Here is a 24,507-nt window from a genome sequence, read left to right on the forward strand (position 1 = left end):
TCTAAAAATTTTTCTTATCAAAACTGTGACCAGTTTTGGGATCCTCTTGTTTAAATGATCACAAAATATTTACTATAATAATTACTAACTGTAAAGATTTACTGTAGAGCCAGAAGTAGCCCTTGTGACCATTGTTTAATAACGTTAAATTCACAGATCCGCGAACTTAAAACAGGAGAGTTTTATGGTAAGTAAATTATACTTTTATAAAGCTGTTCAATAATATTAAGGCTCTCATTCATAGATATTCAGATCCAATGGCAGCAGCAGTTTAAAGAATTTCATTCCTTTTGACAGTTTAAAATAATTCTTTTCTAATCTCAATAGTAAGAATACCTCCTTTAAAGAAAAAAATATTGGCTGGGCGTGGTGACTCACGCCTGTAATCCCAACACTTTGGGAGGCCAAGGTGGGTGGATCACGAGGTCAAGATATCGAGACCATCGTGGTCAACATGGTGAAACCCTGTCTCTACTAAAAATACAAAAAATTAGCTGGGCATGGTGGCGCGTGCCTGTAGTCCCAGCTACTCAGGAGGCTGAGACAGGAGAATTGCCTGAACCCAGGAGGCAGAGGTTGCGGTGAGCCGAGATCGCGCCATTGCACTCCAGCCTGGGTAACAAGAGCGAAACTCCGTCTCAAAAAAAAAAAAAAAAAAAAAAAAAAAAAAAAAATTGTGCTTTCTAATATACTTTCCAAAAGTGTTTAAGAAGTTGATTTCTGTCCTCCTAATCTCAGACTCTTAATTTTATACAGCTCTACACTTTATTTTTCAACTGAAGCAGGTAATATTAAATTGAATTTCTAGGTAACTTTATAGACAGCTCAAAGCTAAAGTTTAATCTTTTCCTGAAAAATAACTAACACACTGTATGAAACCTTTGTTAAATGCTCAAGAGGCAAGCCCCAACACAGAAGCACCAATTTTACGGTGCTTAGAATCAATTTTAAAAGCAAAACCTCAAAGCTGATCAAAATGTCTTAATAATGAATAGTTTCATGTTATAAATTTAAAATAACAACTCAAAATGCTCCCTTTAGTTCCCTTCCTCTCAGCTGGGATGGGAGGCATTGTTTTGGTACATAAGGGAAAGTCTTGTTCCAAGTAGAGAGAGAATTGGGGCCTGATAAGGTTTCCAATGTGTGCACGGCCCTGGTAAAGTGCTGAAAGCCCTGCTCTCCTGCTCCAAGTTCATCAGCACACACAGATCCATCTGTGTTCTAATGGAATTTCTCAAATGTGAGTATCATAAGGCAGAGTTCATTTCAGGACTTTACGCTCCTGGGATGAACTCTGATGCAACAAAGAAACAGAAAACTTTTTCTGTTCTTAGTTGCCAAGGATAAAAAAGAAAAGAATTACATCAAAACAAAATTTTTAAGTAAAAAATAAAGGGGTTTAGTTCTTAATCCTGCATGTGCAAGTGCTTGGTAGGTGTCTTTTTTTTTTTTTTTTTAAATAAATAAAGTGCTTTAATGAAATGGCTATTTGATTCCAAACCAAAAATGTTTAGTGAGAAGAAAGATATTATTTTATATTTTTGCAAATTTCTTCCACCATGTCTAGCTTAATAGATGTTTTTGGCTGGACACAGTGGCTCACACCTGTAATCCCAGCACTTTCGGAGGCCGAGACAGGCGGATCATCAGAGGTCGGGAGTTCGAGACCAGCCTGGTCAACATGGTGAAACCCTGTCTCTACTAAAAATACAAGAATTAGCCAGGCATCATGGTGGGTAATTGTAATCACAGTTACTCAGGAAGCTGAGTCAGGAGAATCATTTTAACCCGGGAGGCAGAGTTTGCAGTGAGCCAAGATCAGGCCACTGCACTTCAGCCCGGAGGACAGAGTGAGACTCCATCTCAAAAAAAAACAAAAAAAACAAAAAAACAAGTGTTTTTAAGAAAGTTTTATTTTATTTAAGTTGTACTTTTTTCCTTTATTTTCTTAATTGACAAAAATTGGATATATTTATCAGGTAGAACATGATGTTTCAAAATATGTTTACACTGTAGAGTGGCTCAAATGAGCTAATTAACATAAGTATTACCTCACATATTTATAACTTTTTCTGATGAGAATATTTAAAATTTTTTCTCAGAAACACAAGACATTGTTACTAACCATAGTCACCATGTTGTAAAGTAACCTGTGACTGAGGACAATATGCAAATGTGTCCCTTTCAAAAAGCACAGGTAGGTCAGGCGCGGTGGCTCACACCTGTAATCCCAGCACTTCAGGAGGCCTAGGTGGGTGGATCATCTAGGAATTCAAGACCAGCCTGGCCAACATGGCGAAACCCCGTCTCCACCAAAAATACAAAAATTAGTCGGGCATGGTGGCAGGTGCCTGTAATCGTAGCTACTCAGGAGGCTGAGGCAGGAGAATCACTTGAAACTGGGAGGTGGAGGTTGCAGTGAGCCAAGATCGCACCACTGCACTCCAGCCTGGACAACAAGACTGTCTCAAAAAGAAAAATACAGTGCAGGAAAAACAAAACTAAAAAAAAGTTATATGTTAGTTGTATCTTAAAGTGAGTGGCACAGACAGTAAGTACAATGGGAATTAGAAGAATGTGGTTGCAAAAATGTAAAATGTATCAAGGATTTACATTAAGTCCATAAATGAAGCTTATTTATAACATACATCTATCACTGATCACAAAATCTCATTGATTCAGGATTTGCTTATTTTTTTTTCTCAGAGATGCCTTTGAGCATCAGGTTAAAGCTAAAAATCCTTTCTCCTAAAAACTGAACATATTTGGAACACAAAAATGTACATATCATATAACACTTTTACAAACCCCTAGAACCCAATAATAGATTTTCTCAGGTCTGCCAGAGTTCCAAAATCAAGTGTCTTTTGCCCAGATTGTCTTCTTCTATATATTTTGTCCAACAATGTTTAATTCAGTCTCCTATTACTCCTCGGCTGGACATGTAATTGTTTTCCAACTACTGACCTGTTCCCTAAACACTCCTTACCTTAATCCAGGTTGAATCTTCCTAAAATCCTCTTTGCTTTAAATTATTTTCCTGCTCAAAATGTTTCCTGGTTTTCCATTGCCAATGCTGCAAAATGCAAAATTTTAATCTGCTGTCAAGGTGTACATGACTGTTATCAACCTGTCTCTTCCTGCTATACTTTTTCTCTCTGCATAGTAATCAGATTAATTGTACTACTCTATCCCCCCTTCCAAGAAACACCCTTTCCTCCTTACCAAGCAATGAGCTGCGTTTCTTCTGGAGCTATGGCCAACTTGGGAACTCATTACCTTGTACTAGTTCTCCTTTTTTCCTCCTCCCTTTGCTTCTCTCTCACTGTTGCTTCCTTGAAAGAGTACTCGTTACTTCCATGGAATTGCCTTTAACTCTGTCTTTTAGAAATTCCAATTTTAGATAGATAATTTTTCTCACCTATACAGTTGGCAAAAAATCTTGAAAAATGTTTAATATTAGTGAAGCTGCAGAGAAGCAGACACTATTATGTATTAGAGCAAACTAATTTCTCTATTTGTTAAAACAAAGACTGGAAACTGCCCAATTGTTCATCACTAGGTATTTGGTTGAAAAAGCTAAGGAATATTTATATAATAGAGGAATTTACATATATAACAAAAGGACTTTATATGTTGCTGTGGAGTGATTCTCAGGACTTATTAAGTGAAAAAATCAGGATAAAGAAACATGTCAAAAAGGGGGATTATAGATATAGATAAACAAATATAAAAACATAAATATACTCACACAAATATACTCACATTTTTCTAAGAAAAAAATGCAAGATTACACACACACATAGGTGAGGGAGAAAACAAGAAATAGTAACAGGATAAAAGTTAGGCTTTCTAACTATCATTTGCTTTATAATTTTTATTTGGAAGCAGTTAAAATGTTTCACATGGTAAATAAAAAAGAAAAAGACCAATTTTAAAATACTGAAGGAAAACAAGGAAATGAATAAATTCAACTGTACTTCAAGTTTTCAAGTTGGCAGCATAACCAAGCAGACAAGATTTAGTTCAACTGATTTTAAAACACAGTATTTTGACTATACAGCAGATTATAGCCTAAAGACAAAAAGCACCATAAAGATAATCTATTGAATCCTGTAGTCTTGATGTTAGCGGTAACATTTATATTGTTATTTTGAAACTACAGATAAAAATACCCAAATAGCAATACATTTATGTAACAGATAAATATATATAAATCAAGTGAATAATTATGTTAATATTAATCATTAGGAACTAGAATTTTCAGCATGAAAAAGATCTAGGCATAAAATCAAAGAAGTAAAAATCCTTCTAATCCTTAATATAAACTGGAATTAATGTATGAACTCATTACTCAAATTTCTGCTCAGGAGGCTAAGGCAGAATAATCATTTGAACCTGGGAGACAGAGGCTGCAGTGAGCTGAGATCACGCCATTGTACTCCAGCCTGGGCAACAGAGCAAGACTCCATCTCAAAAAAAAAAAAAAAAAAACTTTCTCTTTTAAAAAAATTTCCCAGCTCTATCCACTAAAAAGATTTAGAAACAATAATAACTCAGTATCAATGAACACCTCTAGTGCCAAAACTCATCTCCAAATACCATTTTCCACTAAAATGAATGAAGACTTCTTAGAGAATTATACACTCAGCTCTAGGAGAGAAAATATAGGACATAAACCTGGATATCCTTTTATGCCTGAAAGCAAGAATGTTAACAAAGATAACTATGGTTATTTTAAAACACAACAGGAGCCAACTTAAAGAGACTCCCACTGGCCAAAGTTGAGACATTTTCAGAAAATTATCTTTCCATAATCAGAAAATATGGAAAACTTACTTGAAGAGTGTAGATTCTAAAATAAGCTCACATTTTCTGTTTCTTTATTATTTAAGTAGCTGGAAAATAAGAGTCAGAGGTAAGAATTCACTGTAGATTTTCATCAAGCCTCCCTACACTGTGGCTTAAGAGTAACCTCTTTTCTCTCTTGGTCTTTTTATAACTCAGATGTCAGTTACTTTCTACCAGACTCTTGAGAGCTACATAAATTGTGAATATTCCAAAAGAAAGGTTTATGTTCTCAAGTCGTCTCTAGTTTGTCTTTTACCCATGCTGACTATTCCATATCACAGATGCCTAAACGCTACAATCAACTTCTTTAATTTCTATCAAATTAACAAAGCTATTTACACTTTTAGATCAGATTGTTTGGATTGCTGCAGGGGGTGGGGAGAGGTGAAAATGTTGTAGGCAAAGGTTTGTATCATGGCCACCTAAACAACTTCCAACTTGTCTTTTGGTCTCCCCACCACTGCAGTAAGTACATGGCAATTCCACTCCAGTTTTTTGTCTTCTGTCCTTTGCTTTTCTTTGCTCCAACTGAGTCTGTAAGTTAAAACAAACCATATTTCCTTCCTTGTCTCAGGCAGAGTCATTTATCGTCTTATTTTGCTGTCTAGGCTCATGTTCATCCCAATGCAACCAGGGCCTACCATCTACTCCAAGCAGCTCATGCAGTTTCCCAAACACAGTTCTCTCCTTAAAAGGAATTCTGACTTTAGCTCTTAACATACTAAAGTGTTCAGGCCATTACACTTGGAGAATAGAACTAGAAAATAAGGCCTACAGACAACTGCCAGTATTTTCAATAGCATGTAAACAGTCATTTCATCTCATCCTTCTTACATTCTGTGAGTTATCACCAAGGACCTAGGTGAGTATCTCACCAGTAAAGAAAGGAAGGCCATGGGAGAATATCAGCAGGTGGAGTGATTATTATAGCAATGTGTCCTAGTAAGCATATTGAGTTTCAACATGCCGTCACATTCCAGTGTATGATGAGGTTTATTTGTTTTAGCACTTGATTGTATTTTCTTCAACAGCTTAAATTTTGAGCATGTCATTTAACATCTAGCAAATTTTATCAGATAAAATGATATACATCATATCATACATTATTTGCCCAACTTGTTACTCAACTGGAAATAAACCATAAATGAAAGAAACTTGATATGAATCAAGTCATTCAACACAGCAGATGACTCAATGAGAAGATAATTCAGCTATGTTTCCCTTTTTTGTTAAATAGCAGAGAAATAAGTCATATATGCAGAACTAGATTCCTTTGGATCCTGTGATCACCCATTGCTAAATTACAGGCATTTATCCTATTATACTTATGACTTTATCATTACATCACATAGATTTTGTGTTTTTGCTTTTGCTTATGCACAGAAAACCCACAAATCGATAACCAGAACTGTTTTACAGATTCAGCTCAAGGTAAATTTTCTCTTTCTGTTCTTATTTCAGCCTCAACATATACAGAAGAATCTCTCTTATCCAAAGCATCAAAATCCATATTTGATAGGTAACCTGAAAAAGTAGGCTAAGCAGAAGCTATATTTTTCTGTATTAGCTTCTCATCTACAAACCAAGGGATAATAATATTTACTTTGTAAGTTTTATATGGTGATTAAACAAATTACTACATCAAAGTACTTAAAATGGTGCTTGGCAGTTAGATAAAGTCCTAAAAAACTTTGAATATTATATTTTACATATATCATATATTTTATACCAATACAGTATTCTAAATAAAGTAGCAAGTCCTCAGGGTGGGGAACAATATTATGTTTTCTGTTTTGTACTCACCTTGGTAAAAGACAATCTGCTCTATATTCCCTCTTTGGTAATATTTAGTAAGTGAATGATATTTAACAAAAAATATTAAATCTTTTATTATCTCATTTTCAGTTAATTTTTGTATATCCATGTTCATACTAAACTCTTGCAGTCTTAGACTTGCCTAATTACAAGAAAATTAAATTCTTCATGTTTAATTTCTATTGTAATGAGAAAAAATTAACCCATAGAGGTTCTAAGCTATAAAATTGACAGTCAGAACTAAACAATTTATCTGCAAAGGAATTTAAATGTTTCATTCTAAATGCACAGAAGTAAAATAATTAACTATATTAGTAAGAACATATTCGAATATCCATCTCTAGATTTACTATCATAATGAACTGTTACATTTCCAAAGTGTTTAACATTTTATTCTCTGCTATCATCTATGTTTGGAGACAGAAGAATCCACAAATTGTTCTTTGTACTGACAATTAAGGATATATAACATTTTTTTAATGGTCTTGAAATAAGAAAACAGTGCTCTGCATAATGTCAATGATTCCTCAGTATAATTTAAGTAGTCTTAACTATTGTATGCTGGGTTCATGTGTCCCAGCTCTTTGCCTGCTAGTCTAATTCACAAATCTGCCTTATGTCCTTAACTATCATCAAATTTAGGAGCCATGTCCCTAGATGGTTAATAAAAAAAAAAAAAAAAGCCATTTTATCACCTACTCTTACCTCCAATGCAGTCTAGCTAAAAGTGGACTTTTTTTCAACTTTTATTTTAGGTTCAGGGTGTACATGTGCAGGTTTGTTATATAAGTAAAGTGTGTGTTGCTGAGGTTTGGTGTACAAATGATTTCATCACCCAGATAGTGAGCATAGTACCCAAAAGGTAGTTTTTTGTCCCTTGTTCCCTCCCACCTTCTCACATCAAGTAGTCCCCAGTGCCTATCATTCCCATTTGTTTGTGTCCATGTGTACTCATTGTGTACCTCCCACTTATAAGTGAGAATATGCAGTATTTGGTTTTCTGTTCCTATGTTAGTTTGCTTAAAATAATGGCCTCCAGCTGCATCCATGTTCTACAAAGGACATAATTTTGTTTTTTCAATGGCTGTAGTATTCCATGGTGCATATGTACCACATTCTCTTTATCCAGTACACTGGTGATGGGCATCTAAGTTGATTCCGTGTTTTTGACATTGTGAACAGTGCTGCGATTAACATACTAATGCATATGTCTTTTTGACAGAATGATTTATATTCCTTTGGGTATATAGCTAGTAATGGGATTGCTGGGTTGAATGGTAGTTCTGCTTTAAGATTTTTGAGAAATCTCCACACTGCTTTCCACAGTGGCTGAAGTAATTTACATTCCCACTAGCAAGGTGTAAGTGTGCCCTTTTCATTGCAACCTCACCAATGACTCTCTTTTTTTTACTTTTTATAATAGTCATTCTGACTGGTGTCAGTTGGTGTCTCATTGTGGCTTTGGTTTGCATTTCTCTAATGATGAGTGATGTTGAGCATTACTTCATCTATTTGTTGGTTTCATGTATGTCTTCTCTTGAGAAGTGTCTGTTCACATTATTTGCCCATTTTTTAAATGGGTTGTTTGTTTTCTGCTTGTTGAATTGTTTAAGTTCCTTATAGATTCTGGACATTAGACCTTTGTTGCTGTGTAGCGTGTGAATATTTTCTCCCATTCTGTAGGTTGTCTGTTTACTCTGTTGATAGTTTCTTTTGCTGTGCAGATGCTGTTTAGTTTAATTAGGTCCCACTTGTCAATTTTTGTTTTTATTGCAATTGCTTCTATGGACTTAGTTGTAAATTTTTTACCAAGCCTGATGTCCAGAATGATATTTCCTAGGTTTTATTCTAGGGTTTTTGTACATTTAGGTCTTACATTTAAGTCTTTAATCTTTAATTATGAGTTAATTTTCATAACATATACAGGGAAGAGAAGGGTTCCAGTTTCAATCTTCTGCATATGGCTTGCCAGTTATCCCAGCACCATTTATTGAATAGGGATCCCTTTCCCCATTGCTTGTTATCATTGAATTTGTTGAAGATCAGGTGCTTTTAGGTATATAACTTTATTTCTAGGTTTTCTGTCCAGTTCCATTGGTCTATGTGTTTGTTTCTGTACCAGTGCCATGCTATTTTGGTTACTGTAGGCTTGTAGTATAGTTTGAAATTAGGTAGTGTGATGCCTCTGGCTTTGTTCTTTTTGCTTAGGATTGTTTCTGCTATTTAGCCTCTTTTTTGTTTCCAATAATTTTAGAATTTTTTTTTAATTCTGTGAAAAATGATGTTGGTAGTTTGATAGGAATAACATTGAATCTGTAAATTGCTCTGGTCAGTATTGCCATTTTAACAATACTGATTCCCTGCATGGGCAGGGAATGTTTTCCCATTTGTTTATGTTATCTCTGATTTCCTTCATCAGTGTTTTATAATTCTCATTATAAAGATCTTTCACCTCCTTGGTTCCGTATTCCTGGGTACTTTATTGTTTTTGTGGCTATTGTAAACAGGATTTCATTCTTGCTTTGGTTCTCAGCTTGGATGTAATTTGTGTATAGGCATGCTACTGATTTTTGTACAGAGATTTTGTATTCTGAAATTTTACTGAGGTTGTTTATAAGTTCTAGGAGCCTTTTGGCAGAGTCCATGGGATTTTCTCTGTTTATAATTATATCATCTGCAAGGAGAGATAGCTTTAATTGCTCTCTTTCTATTTGAATATCTTTTCTTTCTTTTCTTGCCTGATTGCTCTGGCTAGCACTTCCATTACTGTGTTGAATAGGAGTAGTGAGAGTGGGCATCCTTGTCTGTTGCACTTCTCAAGGAGAATGGTTCAATCTTTCACCTGTTCAGGATGATGTTTGGTTGTAGATTTGTCATAGACTTTTCTTATTATTTTGAAGTGTGTTCCTTCAATGTCTAGTTTGTTGAGGGTTTTTAACACCAAAGAAAGTTGAATTTTATCAAAGCCTTTTCTGCATCTATTGAGGTCATGATATGGTTTTTGCTTTTAATTCTATTTATGTGGTGAATCACATTTATCAATTTGTGTATGTTGAACCAGCCTTGTACCCCAGAAATAAAGCCTATAAAAGTGGATTCTTTATGTTTTCCCTTTACTATATTGCTATCCAGTTGTCCCTATTTCACTAACAACATGGTGCACTTTCATGGTCCTAACATTTCCACAGGAATGGGAGACATAAAATGGTGACTAAGGGTGGACTTCCTCACTCATTAGCAGACTTAACCTCTCTGTTCCTCAGATTTCTTCTATGCAAAATGAGGACAATAATAGTACCTTTCTTATAAGGTTACAGAGAAAACCAAAAAGGTTAGAAGAGTGCCTGGCACATAGTAAGCCTCAGATAATGTTTGTCATTACTATAATTTTTTCTCTTTCATACCAGCACACTTACCAAAGTGTTGAAAATACCTCTCACATCTACTTCAACCTTTGCATCCCCACAGCCACTTTCCTATTCAGGACTTTTTCCCTCCATCTGCTTTCTTATCCCAGCCATTACCTATTATATTTATTCATTTATGTGTTTATTCCCTGAATAGTCAATAAAAAATTACAATATACCAAGAACCTCTTGGGGCCTTGGGACAATACTAAAAAACAAATATCTCTGCTCTCATGGAATTAATGGTCTAGAGTGCTGGGGTCAGAAAACTATAGCATATGGGTCAAATATGGCCGACCACCTATTTGTGTAACTAAAATTTATTGGCATACAGCCACACCCATTTGTGTGTTTTCTGTGGCTGCTTTCAACAATGACAGAGTTTAGTTACTGCAACAATATCTATATGGCCCACAGAGCAAAACTGTAATCTGCCTTGCCCTTTACAGAAAAAGGTCATCAGCCCCTTGTTTAGTAGAAAAAATATGCTAAGATCTCACTAAGATTAAAATTACATCACCAGAGAGCTTATTGTTACACTATGTGGTCATCCTACGCATAACAGATTAATATTCTTAAAATGTGCCTCATTATTCATGTTATTTTCTATACACCTGTCACTTAAAAGTTGAACTGAAGCCAGGCACAGAAAGGCAAACATTGCATATTCTCACTTATTTATGGGCTCTACAAATCACAATAGTTGAACTCATGGAGATAGAGAGTAGAAAGATGATTACTAGAGGCTGAGAAGGGTGGTGATAACAGGGAGATGGGGATGGTTAATGAGTACAAATAGTAGTGAGAATAATGCACAAGGACTAGTATTGGATAGCACAACAGGTGACTATAGTCAATAATAATTTAATTGTACATTTTAAAATAACTAAGAGAGTATAATTGGATTGTTTGTAATACAAAGGATAAATGCTTGAGGGGATAGATACCCTATTTTCCATGATGTGATTATCATACATTGCATGCCTACATCAAAACATCTCATGTACCCCACAAATATATACACCTACTATGTCCCCACAAAAAGTAAATAGCTTTAAAAAAAAATTGAACTGTTTCAGCCTGTCATTCAAAGTCCTTTGACACCTCCTCTCAAATTATACGGGCAAACATCACTTTGGTGGCCTTCTCTAAATCTTACCTTTCCTAAATATTTCACTAAAATTACTTCGGTGTTCATCCCACAGGCTCCCATAATACTCATTTTAGTACTTATCCCATTTTATTAAAATTGTTTCCTCACTAATATGATTTCTCCAAAAAACAGAAGTCCACGAGGTCAAAACTGGAGCCTCCTGTGTTGTGGAATCTCAATACCAAGCACAGTACTATGCTCAGCCCTAAGACAAGCACAGACACCTAGCCTGTAAAAAATAATGATAAATATTCTTTAAATAAATACCTACCACTCTGTTTTGCTTTTACTTTGGTTACCTCACACACATACTTCTCAAAATCTACTCTTCTTCAGGGCAGAGTAGTATATATAGTTAAGGGAAGAAATATTAATTAATTAACATCAAGGGTTAGAAAAATATCACCAAAGTAGAGAATAACTAATAAAGGCTTGAAATTTGTTATTATCTATATTTCACAGGGTGCTAAAGAAACCAAGGGACAAAAAAAAAAAAATGTGACTTTGCACGAAATCATTCCCATTAGAATTATTTAACTAATTATACATTAAACATATAACTAATTGTTTCAGATCTAAAAATTCTGAGAGAAACTATATGAGGCTCTGATTCATTTGTCACTTTTTCAAATAAGATTTTAGCACCTACATTATATTATTCTTAATGTGATTTATCTACTTTAATATCCAAGCAAGTATTTATTCCCATAACACTATGTTATATACCTTAAATATAAAAATAAAGTATAAGTAAACTAAATAAAATAAATATTTCACCATTGCGAGTTCTATCTATAAGGCAGTGAGAATAATTTTTTTAAGCTTTTTTCAAGTAGATAGAAAATGAACCACTAGGTGGTGCAATTGCCACTTTTAAAAGTAATGACAGTCTCATGTTTATTTAAAAATTCTTTAACAAGAATTTTTACTATAGTTTTAATTTTTTTAATTCTTGTTAAAAAAATTATTTAACAAGAATTTTTGCTATAGTTTAATTTCATTTCTGAAACCATTTACTCATTCTATTTTTTGTATAAGAGGTCTTTACACATTTTATACTCTGTGATCTTCAAAGATAATCTTCAAAATATGTAATTTTGTAGCAGATTAATTCCGTAATTTGTTTGTCTCCATTTTTGAAAGCCCTATACAATTTTCCAAACTTTGTTGCACAACTATTAACTTAGATGCAACAAGCATATAAAGTCCACGACATGAATAAAAGGTCTGGGAAGGTATAATTAGTTGCTGTCTTTCTCCAGCTTAACAGATTCTGACACTTACACCTCACACCCATTCTAGAATGTGCCTTTTAGACTGGCACTATTTTTTGGTGGTTTATTACTCTCTGGCTCTGACAGGAATTTTAAATTAACCCTTTCTCTCATGCACCCCTTAGTATAGTGTTGCCAGAAGAGGAAAGAAAGGAGAGGGGCAAGGGGGAGAGGAAGGGAAAGAAGAAAGGGAGAAAGGAAGGCAGGGAGGGAGGGAGGGAGGGAAAGAAGGGCAGAAAAAAACAGGGTGCTCAGATAAATTTGAATTTCAGGCAAACAACAATTTATCAAATATATATATATAACAACAAGATATATAACAATGATACAGCAAATACTATTTATTTAAAATTCAAATACTGTATGAGACATGTATTAGTCCATTCTCATACTGCTAATGAAGACAAACTTGAAACTGGGTAATTCATAAAGGAAAGAGGTTTAATTGACTCACAGTTCTGCATGGCTGGGGAGGCCTCAGAAAACTTACAATCGTGGTAGAAGGGGAAGTAAACATTTCCTTCTTCACATGGTGGCAGGAAGGAGAAGAATGAATGCCCAACGAAGAAGCAAGCCTCTTATAAAACAATCAGATCTCGTGAGAACTAACTCACTATCCTGAGAACAGGATGGGAAAAACCACCCCCATGATTCAATTTTCTTCACCTGGTGCCTCCCACAACACGTGGGGATTATAGGAACTACAATTCAAGATGAGATTTGAATGGGGACACAGCCAAACCATATCAGGACATGCTTCTACTAAGAAAAGTTATTCATTGTTTATCTTGTGTTTAAATTTAACTAGATGGTCTGTGTTTTATCTGATAACTCTATCTTTGATGGGTCTATCAGAAAGTTTTCTGCTGCACTCCGCTCAAAATCATTCTCTTAACCCAGACAAGGTCTCTCTTTCAGCTGAGTATTCTCCATTACCCCTCAGTCTCTGCTCCAGCAAGAAACCTCTTACTGCCAAGCTATCTTTAGCCAGCAGGACACCTCTTGGTCAAGATCCATTTATATATGTCCTCAAGCTGATGTTCCTCACTATGAATCCCTTTCCTGGGATTCACTCATATTTGACTTGTCTCCGGCAGGTTTGCAGCTCCTACTGCAACCACTGGAGCTGAGCCTGTGAGTTTGCCAGTGCCAGAGAACACATAGCAAGCTGTCCAAGTGATCCTGCTAAATCTCTTTTCACTAGGCTTGAGGTTAGGAGACAGCAACACCACGCACAGCTTTTTCTCTGGGTGCTGGTGTAGGAGTTGGAAGAGAGATTTACAATGCAATTTTGTCCAAAGAAATGATTCTCAAAAAATTCTCTTTCAATTTTTCCACTCTGAATCTTTTAAAGTCTTTGATGTGGATTTTGGTAATCCTATAACCAGTTATTAACTCATTACTTTGACAATGTAGATCTTAGTAGTCCAAATCACAATTAATTTTGATCTCTTCAGTTAAAATTGATATTTTAGCATCAGGGCAATACATAGCATGTATCCATCTCTGCACAAGTGCTCAAACCATGTGGTTTTCTCCCTCAACCCACAGCTGCAACTGTACCACTGGGTGGAAAGGAGCATTCTGCACAGAGACAGTTTCCACCTGTGATCCTGAACATGACCCTCCACACAACTGTAGCAGAGGAGCAACCTGCATTTCATTACCTCATGGATACACCTGTTACTGTCCTCTAGGAACCACTGGAATCTACTGTGAACGAGGTGAGGCAGAATTTCAAATCATTTTGCTGTACACAAATTTAAAATTAGGAACTTCAAAGTCAGTTTTCTTTTTGGAAAGTAAAAAAGTACATATAATAAAATCTGAATCCACTCTCTTCTTTTTCTAGTATACTTGACATTACACTTCACAGATAGACTAGTATTTAAAATTGAATAGTACAAAAAACACAGCTTTATTTTTAGTATTGCTTGAATTTATTAACTCTAAACTCCATGTCTGCTTTGTCCAGATGTTCTAGATATTTTGCACCAAATGCAGTTAAGTCAAGTGAGCTTAGGTTCATAACTCAGTTTCAGATCAATACTTCATCACTGTGAGCCTCTCCCTTCTGTACCTTCCATCTCACTCAAAACTCTCAGTAATATCACAAGACCATCATCTCCAGAGGGAAATTTGAGAGAAGAAATGGCCCCAAGTCTAGTAAGAACACTAAGAAGCAACAATGTCCTAACCACTGAGGTAACTTAGAGTAGTGCCTCCGAGAGAGCGCAGCAATCTGTGGGTGCTCCCAAGCTGGGCTGTAGCTAAGGGCTAATGGTACTTCTAGGTCTGAGCTATCTTCTCTTTAATCCCTGGCTGGGATCCAGAACAGCATTAGGGAATCCAGGAAACCCCTAGTTAAGGAAGCTGGAGAGATTAAGCCAGGAAAATAAACAGATATAAGGAACTACCTGCCATATCCTAGCTTCCTGAGACTGGACTATCTGCTATTTCTGTATCCTGTCTCACCCACACCCAGAAGATGAAGCTTTAGCTCTCTCATCTCTATTTTTGAAACAGAGGCTGGGATAGAAAGAGTACAGGAGCCAATCTCCAATTGTGCTATATCCACCTTTGCATTATTTGGATGTTTTATTGTAATATATTTATATGTGTGATAAAAAAATACTTCTAGATTACTTTATCAAACATATTAATACAAATATTTTATTCCTATATTCCCTGAAATTCTACTTGTGTTTAACTCTCCAAAGGTTAAAACTGTTAATAAATGCAAGACATTTGGAGGTTAGAATAATAGTAGTTTACTGGAAAAAATGTTTAATCATGTCTAAGAGTGTGATCATGAAATAATAAGATGACGTTTTGTATCTGGCTTACATAAATCAGTCTCTCATAATGACATTAGGGATCAATCTTGATCTTTAAGAATTTCTTAATTCCTAGACTATGTATTTCTTAAGTATTTCTTAATTTCTAGACTATGCCACACTCTTTCCTGGAGTAGAGATATTGTGTTGCTTCCCTCTGCCTAAAATGCTTTCATCTTCCCCTCCACACCAAATGCTAACACCTCATCTTGCTATTTTAGGGAAGCCTTTCCTGATTGTCTTTCATAGACAATCAGTGACCATGCCTGTTGAGTGTCTAGCACCCATCACATAGTGCTGAGAAAAAAAAAAAAATTGGTTAAACATTTAAACTTAACGGCAATAATAAAAACTGATTGTGATGGTTTTCAAAGAATAGCTCCTTAGTGAAAGGCTAAGTACTCAAAAATTAACCAAGATGAATACCTTTATAACTCCCAAAGGGATAGCTTTTAGAAATGGAAAGAAATAATAGGACAAGTAACATAAGGGCTAGTGAATTTAACAATTGGGCAAGCCACAGCTTTGATGCTTAAAGGCTCAAATAGTGAAAGTTTGGAAAATAGATTAGCCCAAAATTTGTGTGGGTGTGTGGATGTATATAAATAGATTATATAGACAGTGGACAGATGAAGATAGATGAATGGATGTGTAGATAGATGATACATACATACATACATACATTCATACATATATACATACATACATATTGGAATAGTCAGAGTAATGACATTAGTTTTACAGGGAGCCTAGAAGGTTTGACTAAAGGTGCCATAAAACGGGTGACATCCACACAGAATTGTAACACAAAGTTAACCAAAGATATACCTTGATATTCTATAAAATAAAAATTTTATTAGAATATTTTAGAATCCAGAAGACTCATTAAAATATTATACCAAAAATTGTGGTTCACCCATTTTGCAAGATGGACAATATGTTCAGTTACTTTTCTCATATACTCCAGTCTTGCTTATTTGCTCATTTATTTTATGCTGTAGTTGTCTCTCCTGTTGTAACTTATGACTTACAACTATACATATAACCTCTCCTAAATCAAAAAATCTCTTGGTTTATTTTTTCCTCATATTATTGGTAAATTGATTTTTTCATGGACTAGTTTTAATACTACTAAATTCTAGCTTTTGTGCATCAATGACACATAGCCAAGTTAAATTCCATAATGTGTGTGTTTTTGACTTTTAACCCAGCAAATATTGAAAATGTTTCCTGTTTGTTTTCACGTTTTTTCCATTCATAGTAGAGTATAATATTCTTTTCACTCATTTTTCATTCCATAAGGTAAAGAAACCCACACACACGGGCACTTTGAATGAAACAGGCAAATGTTCAAACTACTTAAACATTTTTCTCATGCCAACAATTCTTTATGGTTCAACAATTCCCCGATTTCCATTGAAACTGATTCTTGCTAATAGAGAAGTTCAATTTTTCAACCCCTTACAACACATGGGATGGTTTCTGGTCAAGTCCTTGATTTTCCTAATAGTAGAGAAATTGGTCCAACACACAGTAGATGGCAGTTTCAGGAATTATTACTATATTTTCCTGTTTTCCAATACTCATTTTCAGGTGTATTTGGCCATGTAGAACACAGTAAGCAATGCACATGCTTTCTTCATACGAAAAAAAATAAGCTTTAGTCTTTATTTCACTACTTTCAATCCCATCATGATAATTAATAGAGATGTAGTTACATGTGTATTAGATTCTCTATCTCTATAAACTTGTAATAATCATAAAAAGTAAAAGATAAGTAGGCACCAGCTATGATTCCTAGGAACACACATTTTACTTGTTTAGTCTTCTGTGCTCTTCAATACAACCTGCTAAATTATAAGTAAAACTCAGAAAGTGAAGTATATATAATAATTCTGAAGTTTATATGAACATCAAGCTTTTTGAGCATTTAAAGGAATGGATATGGTAGCTAAGCCTAAGTAGAAAGAAACAGACACAACTTCCATTTCCAACCTTGGACATTGCACAAGTAACTTAACTCCCCTGAACATCAGGTTTTTCATGTGTGAAAAGGAGATATTTAAGAATCTCTGTTCTCAGGGAAGTTTTGGCCGAAGTCTGGGGAGATTTCATTCTACCTGTCAAGTCCTAAATTATTGCTAGTTTTCATAAAGCAGTGAGTGAAAAGTTAAAAACTTTAAGAGACGTATCTACAATGTTATTTTTTCAACCAAGTCCTTTTTTTCATTTCCATTCAAGTTAAGTAGAAAATACATACATTGAATTTTTAGCTCCCGATTTTGAAGTTTCCTCCTTCAAAATGTTTTATATACTGAGTCATAAATATCCTGCCTCCCATTCTAGGAAGGCAGACAAAAATAGTGTTGGTTTACAAATAATTTGTACAAATAGGACTTGTTTGCTACTTCCCCTCAGGCAGGTCTGCCCACCATCTTTTAAACTGAGATGATTGACAATGATTAGATCCAACCACAAACTTGACTTTCTAATTTGAGGGACTAAGAGGAAGATTCCTTTAGTTTAAAATCAAAATATTACTGGTGACAAGCAAGTCGAAATTCTCATGACCACAGTGGAAGACACAAAGATCAGAAAATAGCACATTATTTAATTTCCTCCACTTGATAAAATCTGTAAAGTTTACATTAACAAAAATAAAAAAGCAAGCCTTCTAGGGCCATATTCTTAGAGTAGCCAAGGAATATCACAAGGCAAATGGTGAAGAAAGCCCTATAGTCTGAGAGGTAGAATTGTCAGAGACCCTCCTAGCACACGTCCAAAAAGAGTATGAGAAGGAATCAATGAAATAAAGAGGCCTCCACAGTGCTTAGCATATAGCTAGAACTCTATTAGTATTAGTCATCTCCTACAGAGAAAGAAAAAAGTGTTAGATTACACTTGGGTAAAATGCATGCTGTGTTCATATAGATATTTTGATTATTTTCATTTTAATAATTTAGGTTCATTTTAATAGATTCTTAAATTGAAATATTTTAAACCTCCCACTTTAAAAAGATAATGTTTTCTATATAAAAGATGTAAAGATTTTCAAACTATTATGATAAACGTAGTAGACATTAACTTTCTAAAATGACCAAATAAAATGTTTAAAACAACAACAACAACAATACTCAGCCAGGTGCAGTAGCTCATGCCTGTGATCCTAGCACTTTGGGAGGCCGAGGCAGGAGGACTGCTTGAGCCTAGGAGTTCTAGACCAGCCTGGAACTAGAAAGAGCAAGGTCCACATCTCCATAAAAAAAAAAATAGAATCATTAGCCAGGTGTGGTGGTGCATGCCTGTAGTCCTAGCTACTCAGGAGGCTGAAGCAGGAGTATCGCTTGGGTCCACAATTCAAGGTCACAGTGAGCTGTGATCAGGCCACTGTACTCCAGCTTTGATGACAGAATGAGACCCTGTCTCTAAGTAAAAAGCAAACAAACAAAAAAATTCATTCTCAATAGAGTAATAGCAAATTGTTAAATTTTAAATGATATTTGTGGAGAACCCACTCAGGCAATATGAAGAGATCCAAAGCAGTATAAAATAGTGTCCCTCTATTCAAAGAGCTAACTATTTAGGTTGAGACTAGGCAAAAGTTTGTAAAAATTAAATACAAGTATATAATTTAAATAAAAGTTTAGGGGAAAAGAGTAAGAAATATCCCAGGGTATTTAATGCTTTAACTGCCAGATCGATGATGCAATAAATGCTTAACTTCTGGCTAGCTGGACCTAAACAGGCATTAGAAAGTGATATAATTAAATTAGGTTTCAAAGGATGGGTAAGACTTGAGTAGACTCATGGGAGAGGGAGATAGCTTTCCTAAGTTGAAAACCACTTCAGAAAATCATGGCGAGGAATGGAAGGATGGACTTGCATATATATGTAAACCCCTTTAACCTAAAAGAACATTTCTGGCAGATAAGCTTTGAATTATTAAAATACCAAAGAGAACAGAAGATGATATGGTTTAGTTCTGAGTCCCCACTCAAATCTCATCTCGAATTGTAACTCCCACGTATCGAGGGAGGGATTGTAATCCCAACATGTAGAGGGAGGAAAGGAATCGGATCATGGGGGCAGCTTCCCCCATGCTGTTCTCGTGATAATGAGTGATGTCTCATGAGATCTGATTGTTTATTAATATAAGGGTTTGGAAGTTCCTCCTTCGTGCTTCTCTGTCCTGCCACCACGTGAAGAAGTCCTTGCTTCCCCCTCACCTTCTGCCATGATTGTTTCCTGAGGTTTCCCCAGCCATGTGGAACTGCGAGTCAATTAAACCTCTTTCTTTTATAAATTACCCAGTCTCAAGTATTTCTTCATAGCAGTGTGAAAATAGACTAATACAGAAGATCTTTTTCAAAAAAAAGCTCTAGATTTAAAAATCTCCAGGACTTGCTTACTGAGCTGGAAGGTATGCCTTTCAAATAGATGGGTCTCAACGTTTGAATTGGATGATGATTATTCAAAGTTTAAAAACCTAGATGACTCATGCATATAACCAATGGAATCTGCCAAAATCTTCTGTAAATAAGCCTCTGAGACTCCTAAAACATCCATACATCTTCCTATACAATTTACCTGGCTTAATATTATTATGACATTTTCAAATAGCATAAGGGAGAGTTCACAGTAAAAAATACATATACATATACATATATATTTTCACACACATATATATTTTTTAAGTAGCTAAGACACTGAAAGAAAAAGAAAATATGCCCTCTTGCCAAGGAAAGAAAAAAAATAGAAAAAATAAAGAAGGGACAGGAAGGAAAAACCAAAAAAGACCAAACAAGGCTAGTCTAAAACACGGCAAACAACTGTACATAAAACTAGCTTTGGGTTTCTGGGAGTCTAAGCATAATGTAACATACAACAGGTTGCTAGTCAATAAAAGAAAACATTCCAGCCATCACACCAAACACAGAGCACTATGTCCTGGCACTGAACTCTAATAAAGATGTATTGAACAAACTTCAATTTAAAAAATTAAACAATACAATATATGTTATCTTGGAGGACAATTTTCTAGAAAAAGAAGAGACTATATAGATGGTCATTTCTTATATTGACAAAAGGCTATAATATTATAGGCATAATAATATTGTCATAGTACTGTAAATATATTTTCATAAGCTAAATTAACATAATAGCTTGCTAATTATCTAGCATGTTACTAGAAAAATAGTGAATTATCTTGGGGAACAATTATTTAACAGTCATTATTTGATAGTTACTCTTGGATATCAAGAGTGTCAGCCAGAAAACAGTCAAAAAATTAAAACCTGAAGTCCCTATAGAAGTCCATGTATCCTAGTTATTGACTGAAAGGATCACTATATGCTTTATTTTTCAGATTTATAGTTGACAAACTCGATGTTTTATTATGAAAATTTTAAAGTTTACCTTGGCATCTGTTCAAACTCCCCAATTCCGCTTCACAAAACATGGAATAGAACACCTCATCCTAGAAGATTTTAGTAGCAGGAATCACCAGATGTCTTTGCCTATCATAAAACAATCGTGTGATTTTGTAAAATGCTTATTTTTTAAGCAACACATCATCCTGATGGGTCTCCAAAGATCATTCGGAACAAAATAGCCACCCAAATAACTAAATGACTTAAACTGTTAAATAGAGTTGTTTGGCATTATCCATCTGGGTCCTGAGGAAAGTGTGCCTAAAGGGATGATTTTATTTTTTCAATAATTGATACTTAACCATTCCTTCTGTTAGCAATTAGACAACAGGTTTAATTGCTCATTCACACAACTCCCAGTGGACTCTGACAATAATCCATGCCTCCAGCAAAGAAAGACGTTCAGCTTTCATTTTTGCTACAGTAACTAGGTATGTACCTAGTTAATTTAAAATTTGTCAGACTGCTTAAGTTGAAATGGAGTGGTAAGTTCCTAAGACTTCAAATAGTTAAGGATGGAAAAAAAAGTTTTTTTTTATCCATTAGATTCTTATTGTGATAAAGCTTTAAGGAAGAACTTACTAGCCAGTATGAAATCATATGCACTTAGCCATTGACAAAAAGGCAAATAATAGATTAATACATGCTATAAAAAGTCTTAAATTATTCTTGCCTCTTTTTCTGTACTAACTGAACAGATAATGGCTATGGTACAGTAGGAGAGCTGTGGCTAAAGTCAAAATGTTTTTATTACAAAATGAAATTCAGAGCATTTTAATTAAGAATTCTGTAATTTGCTAAGAATGAAGCTAATTGCATGTGCAAAGATTATCCATTTAAACTCATAGGCTTATAGTATGTAGAAATAGAAACCTATCTGTTTATGACATAGACTAAGCTTTGAGTCCATCTTAAAGAAAAATGATCTGGGAATTAAAGTAATCTGTTTTAGAAATCTTGAGGTCCACCAACAAGAACAGGATGATTTTGTAGCAAATAACCTTCAGTAGGAATTGTTCAATTTAAAGTGATTAAATAGATGTGCTGCAATAATCAAAATTAATGCATCCAAGGTAAGAGTGGTGAAATTTACAAAGCATAGGGAAAACTTGCAGAACTTTAGATTTGGAGGAAAAAAAATACACTTCAATTTGCGATCTGCCTGGCCAACATGGTGAAACCCTGTCTCTATTTTTTAAAAATAAACAAATAAATAAATAATACACTTTAAAAGCAGAGGTGCAGGTCAGCAAATGATGAACTAAGAAACTACCGGCTCTTCTTTCCCCACAAAGACATTAAGTTAACAATAATATGTGGACCACAATACCTCTATGAGAATGCTAGAGACCAGTTGAGAAGCTATAGCACTAAGGCTATTGTAAAACAAAGAATTCCAGTGAAAGGTGAAAGGAAATATATGGCATTCGTCACACACATTTCTGCCCCTTCCTCTATGCAGCATAACACAGAGCAACTGGAAGGAATCCTCTATATGAGTTCTCCTTTGAGACAGAAAATAAACAGTAGACAATGAGTCCAATGTTCTGGCTTGTCTGAGGGCTGCCCAAGGGACTCATGTCTGTATCACCTGACTCACAGTGCTGACAGTATTGACACAAGAATTCAGAAGCCACTAGACACAAAGGTGAGTGTAATGTTAGAAATGCAGTTCAGCAGGCAGATTCCAGGAAGAGTAAGAGATCAGCAAGGGTTTGAGAGGTCGTCTAGCTGGGCTAATTAAAGAAGGTCTCCTCCTGTACAAAATCAGTACATAAAAACTGGGATAAGTGGGTATTTTTCAAATGCCCAAACCCCAGCAAAAAATTATAAGGCATACAAGAAACAGGGGAACATGGCTAAATCAAAGAGACAAAGTAAAACTCCAGAAACCAACCCTAACAAATGCAGATATATGAGCTGCTTAACAAGGATTTTAAGTAACTGTCACAAGGATCTCAATATGTGAAAAAGATAACACAGGCAACTAAAGAAATCAGGAACATTATGCATGAACAAAATAAGACGATCAACAAAGATAAATAAACTACTAAAAAAAAACCCCAGAAATTCTATAGAAGAAAAATACAAAACCTAAACTGAATAATTTATTATAGGGGTTTAAGAGCAGACTTGACCTGACAGGGGGAGGAATTGGCAAACTTGAAATCAGGTCATTTAAAATTATTGAGAGATTTGGGCAAGAAAGCCAACCAGACACAGCCAGGTGGAACAGCTGCCACTAAGGGACTGAGACAAGTGGCATACAGGGCTAACATATCTTCAGAGGGAAGGCACTGAGAGCAAACTGAGGGAAGACACAGAAGCCGACTGAAGAGGGAAGAAGTTGAGGCCCCTGGAGGGGGCTACTATGCACCAGTACTCGTTCCTAACCCCCAGTGACTCTGGGAGAATGGGTGAGTTGAACTGGCAAGGAGCAACCTACTCTCACCACAGGCCTCTAGAATCCTGGCAGCAGGAGACCCCTCGACCACCACAGACACTTGAGTTGGCAGGGAAAGCTACTTGGAGAAGTGATGGGGATGCACACCAGCCGATACAGAGCCCAGAGGGTTTGGAATGGGAGCATCTATAGTAGAGTATGGCCAGAATGCAATTGCAAGTACTAATAGAAGAATAGACCAAGGTGGGAAAGGAATCACAGAACTTGAAGATTGGCTTTCTGAAATAAGAGTCAGACAAGAATAGAGAAAAAAGAATGAAAAGGAATGAATAAAACCTCTGAGAAATACAGGATTACAGAAGGAGACCAAATCTACAACTTATTGGTATCCCTGAAAGTGATGGGGAGAATGGAAGCAACTTGGAAAAGGAATTTCAGGGTATCATCTATGAAAATGTCCCCAGTGTAGCTAGAGAGGCCAACATTCAAATTCAGTGCATGCAGATAACCCAGTAAGATACTTCACAAGAAGATCATCCCCAAGACATAATCATCATATTCTTCAAGATGTAAATGAAAGAAAACATGTTAAAGGCAGCTAAAGAGAAAGGTCAGGTCACTTACAAAGAGAAGCCTATCAGATGACAGCAGACCTCTCAGTAGAAGAGTTTGGGGGCCAACGTTCAATACTCTTAAAGAAATTCCAAACAAGAATTTCATATCCAGCCAAACTAAGCTTCATAAGCAAAGAATAAATAAGATACTTTTTAGATAAACAAATGCTGAGGGAATTCATTATCACCAGATCTGCTTTATAAGACCTCCTAAAGGAAGCACTAAATATAGAAAGGAAAGACCATTACCATCCACTACAAAGACACACTTAAGTACACAGACCAGTGACACTTTAAATCAACCACATAAATGAGTCTGCATAATAACCAGCTAACATCATGACAGGATCAAATCCACACATATCAATACTAACCTTAAATGTAAATGGGCTAAATGCTCCAATTCAAAGTCACAGAGTGGCAAGCTGGATAAAGAACCAGGACCCAATGGCATGCTGTCTTCAAGAGACCCATCTCACATGCAGTGATAGCCATAGGCTCAAAATAAATGAATGGAGGAAAATCTAACAAGCAAATGAAAAACATAAAAAAAGCAGGGGTTGTAATCCTAATTTCAGACAAAAGAGACTTTAAACCAACAAAGATCAGAAAAAACAAAGAAGGGCATTACATAATGGTAACAGGTTCAATTCAACAAGAAGACCTAATTATTCTAAATATATATGCACTTAACACAGGAGTGCCCACATTCATAAAGCAAGT

The 24,507-nt window shown here is 35.4% G+C and overlaps 1 protein-coding gene across 1 annotated transcript in view; it reads left to right on the top strand.

Moving 5' to 3' along the window:
* EYS (eyes shut homolog) overlaps positions 1-24,507 on the top strand; it is a 2,025,572-nt gene that overhangs the window by 1,968,307 nt on the left and 32,758 nt on the right. Inside the window, 1 exon segment of the mRNA XM_021676159.2 lies at positions 14,052-14,224. Within this exon segment, the coding sequence (XP_021531834.2) occupies positions 14,052-14,224 (173 nt within the window).

The sequence above is a fragment of the Aotus nancymaae genome, unplaced genomic scaffold (assembly GCF_030222135.1).
Source record: "Aotus nancymaae isolate 86718 unplaced genomic scaffold, 86718_ANA_hifiasm-v0.15.2.pri h1tg000040l, whole genome shotgun sequence".
Classification (NCBI taxonomy): domain Eukaryota; kingdom Metazoa; phylum Chordata; class Mammalia; order Primates; family Aotidae; genus Aotus; species Aotus nancymaae.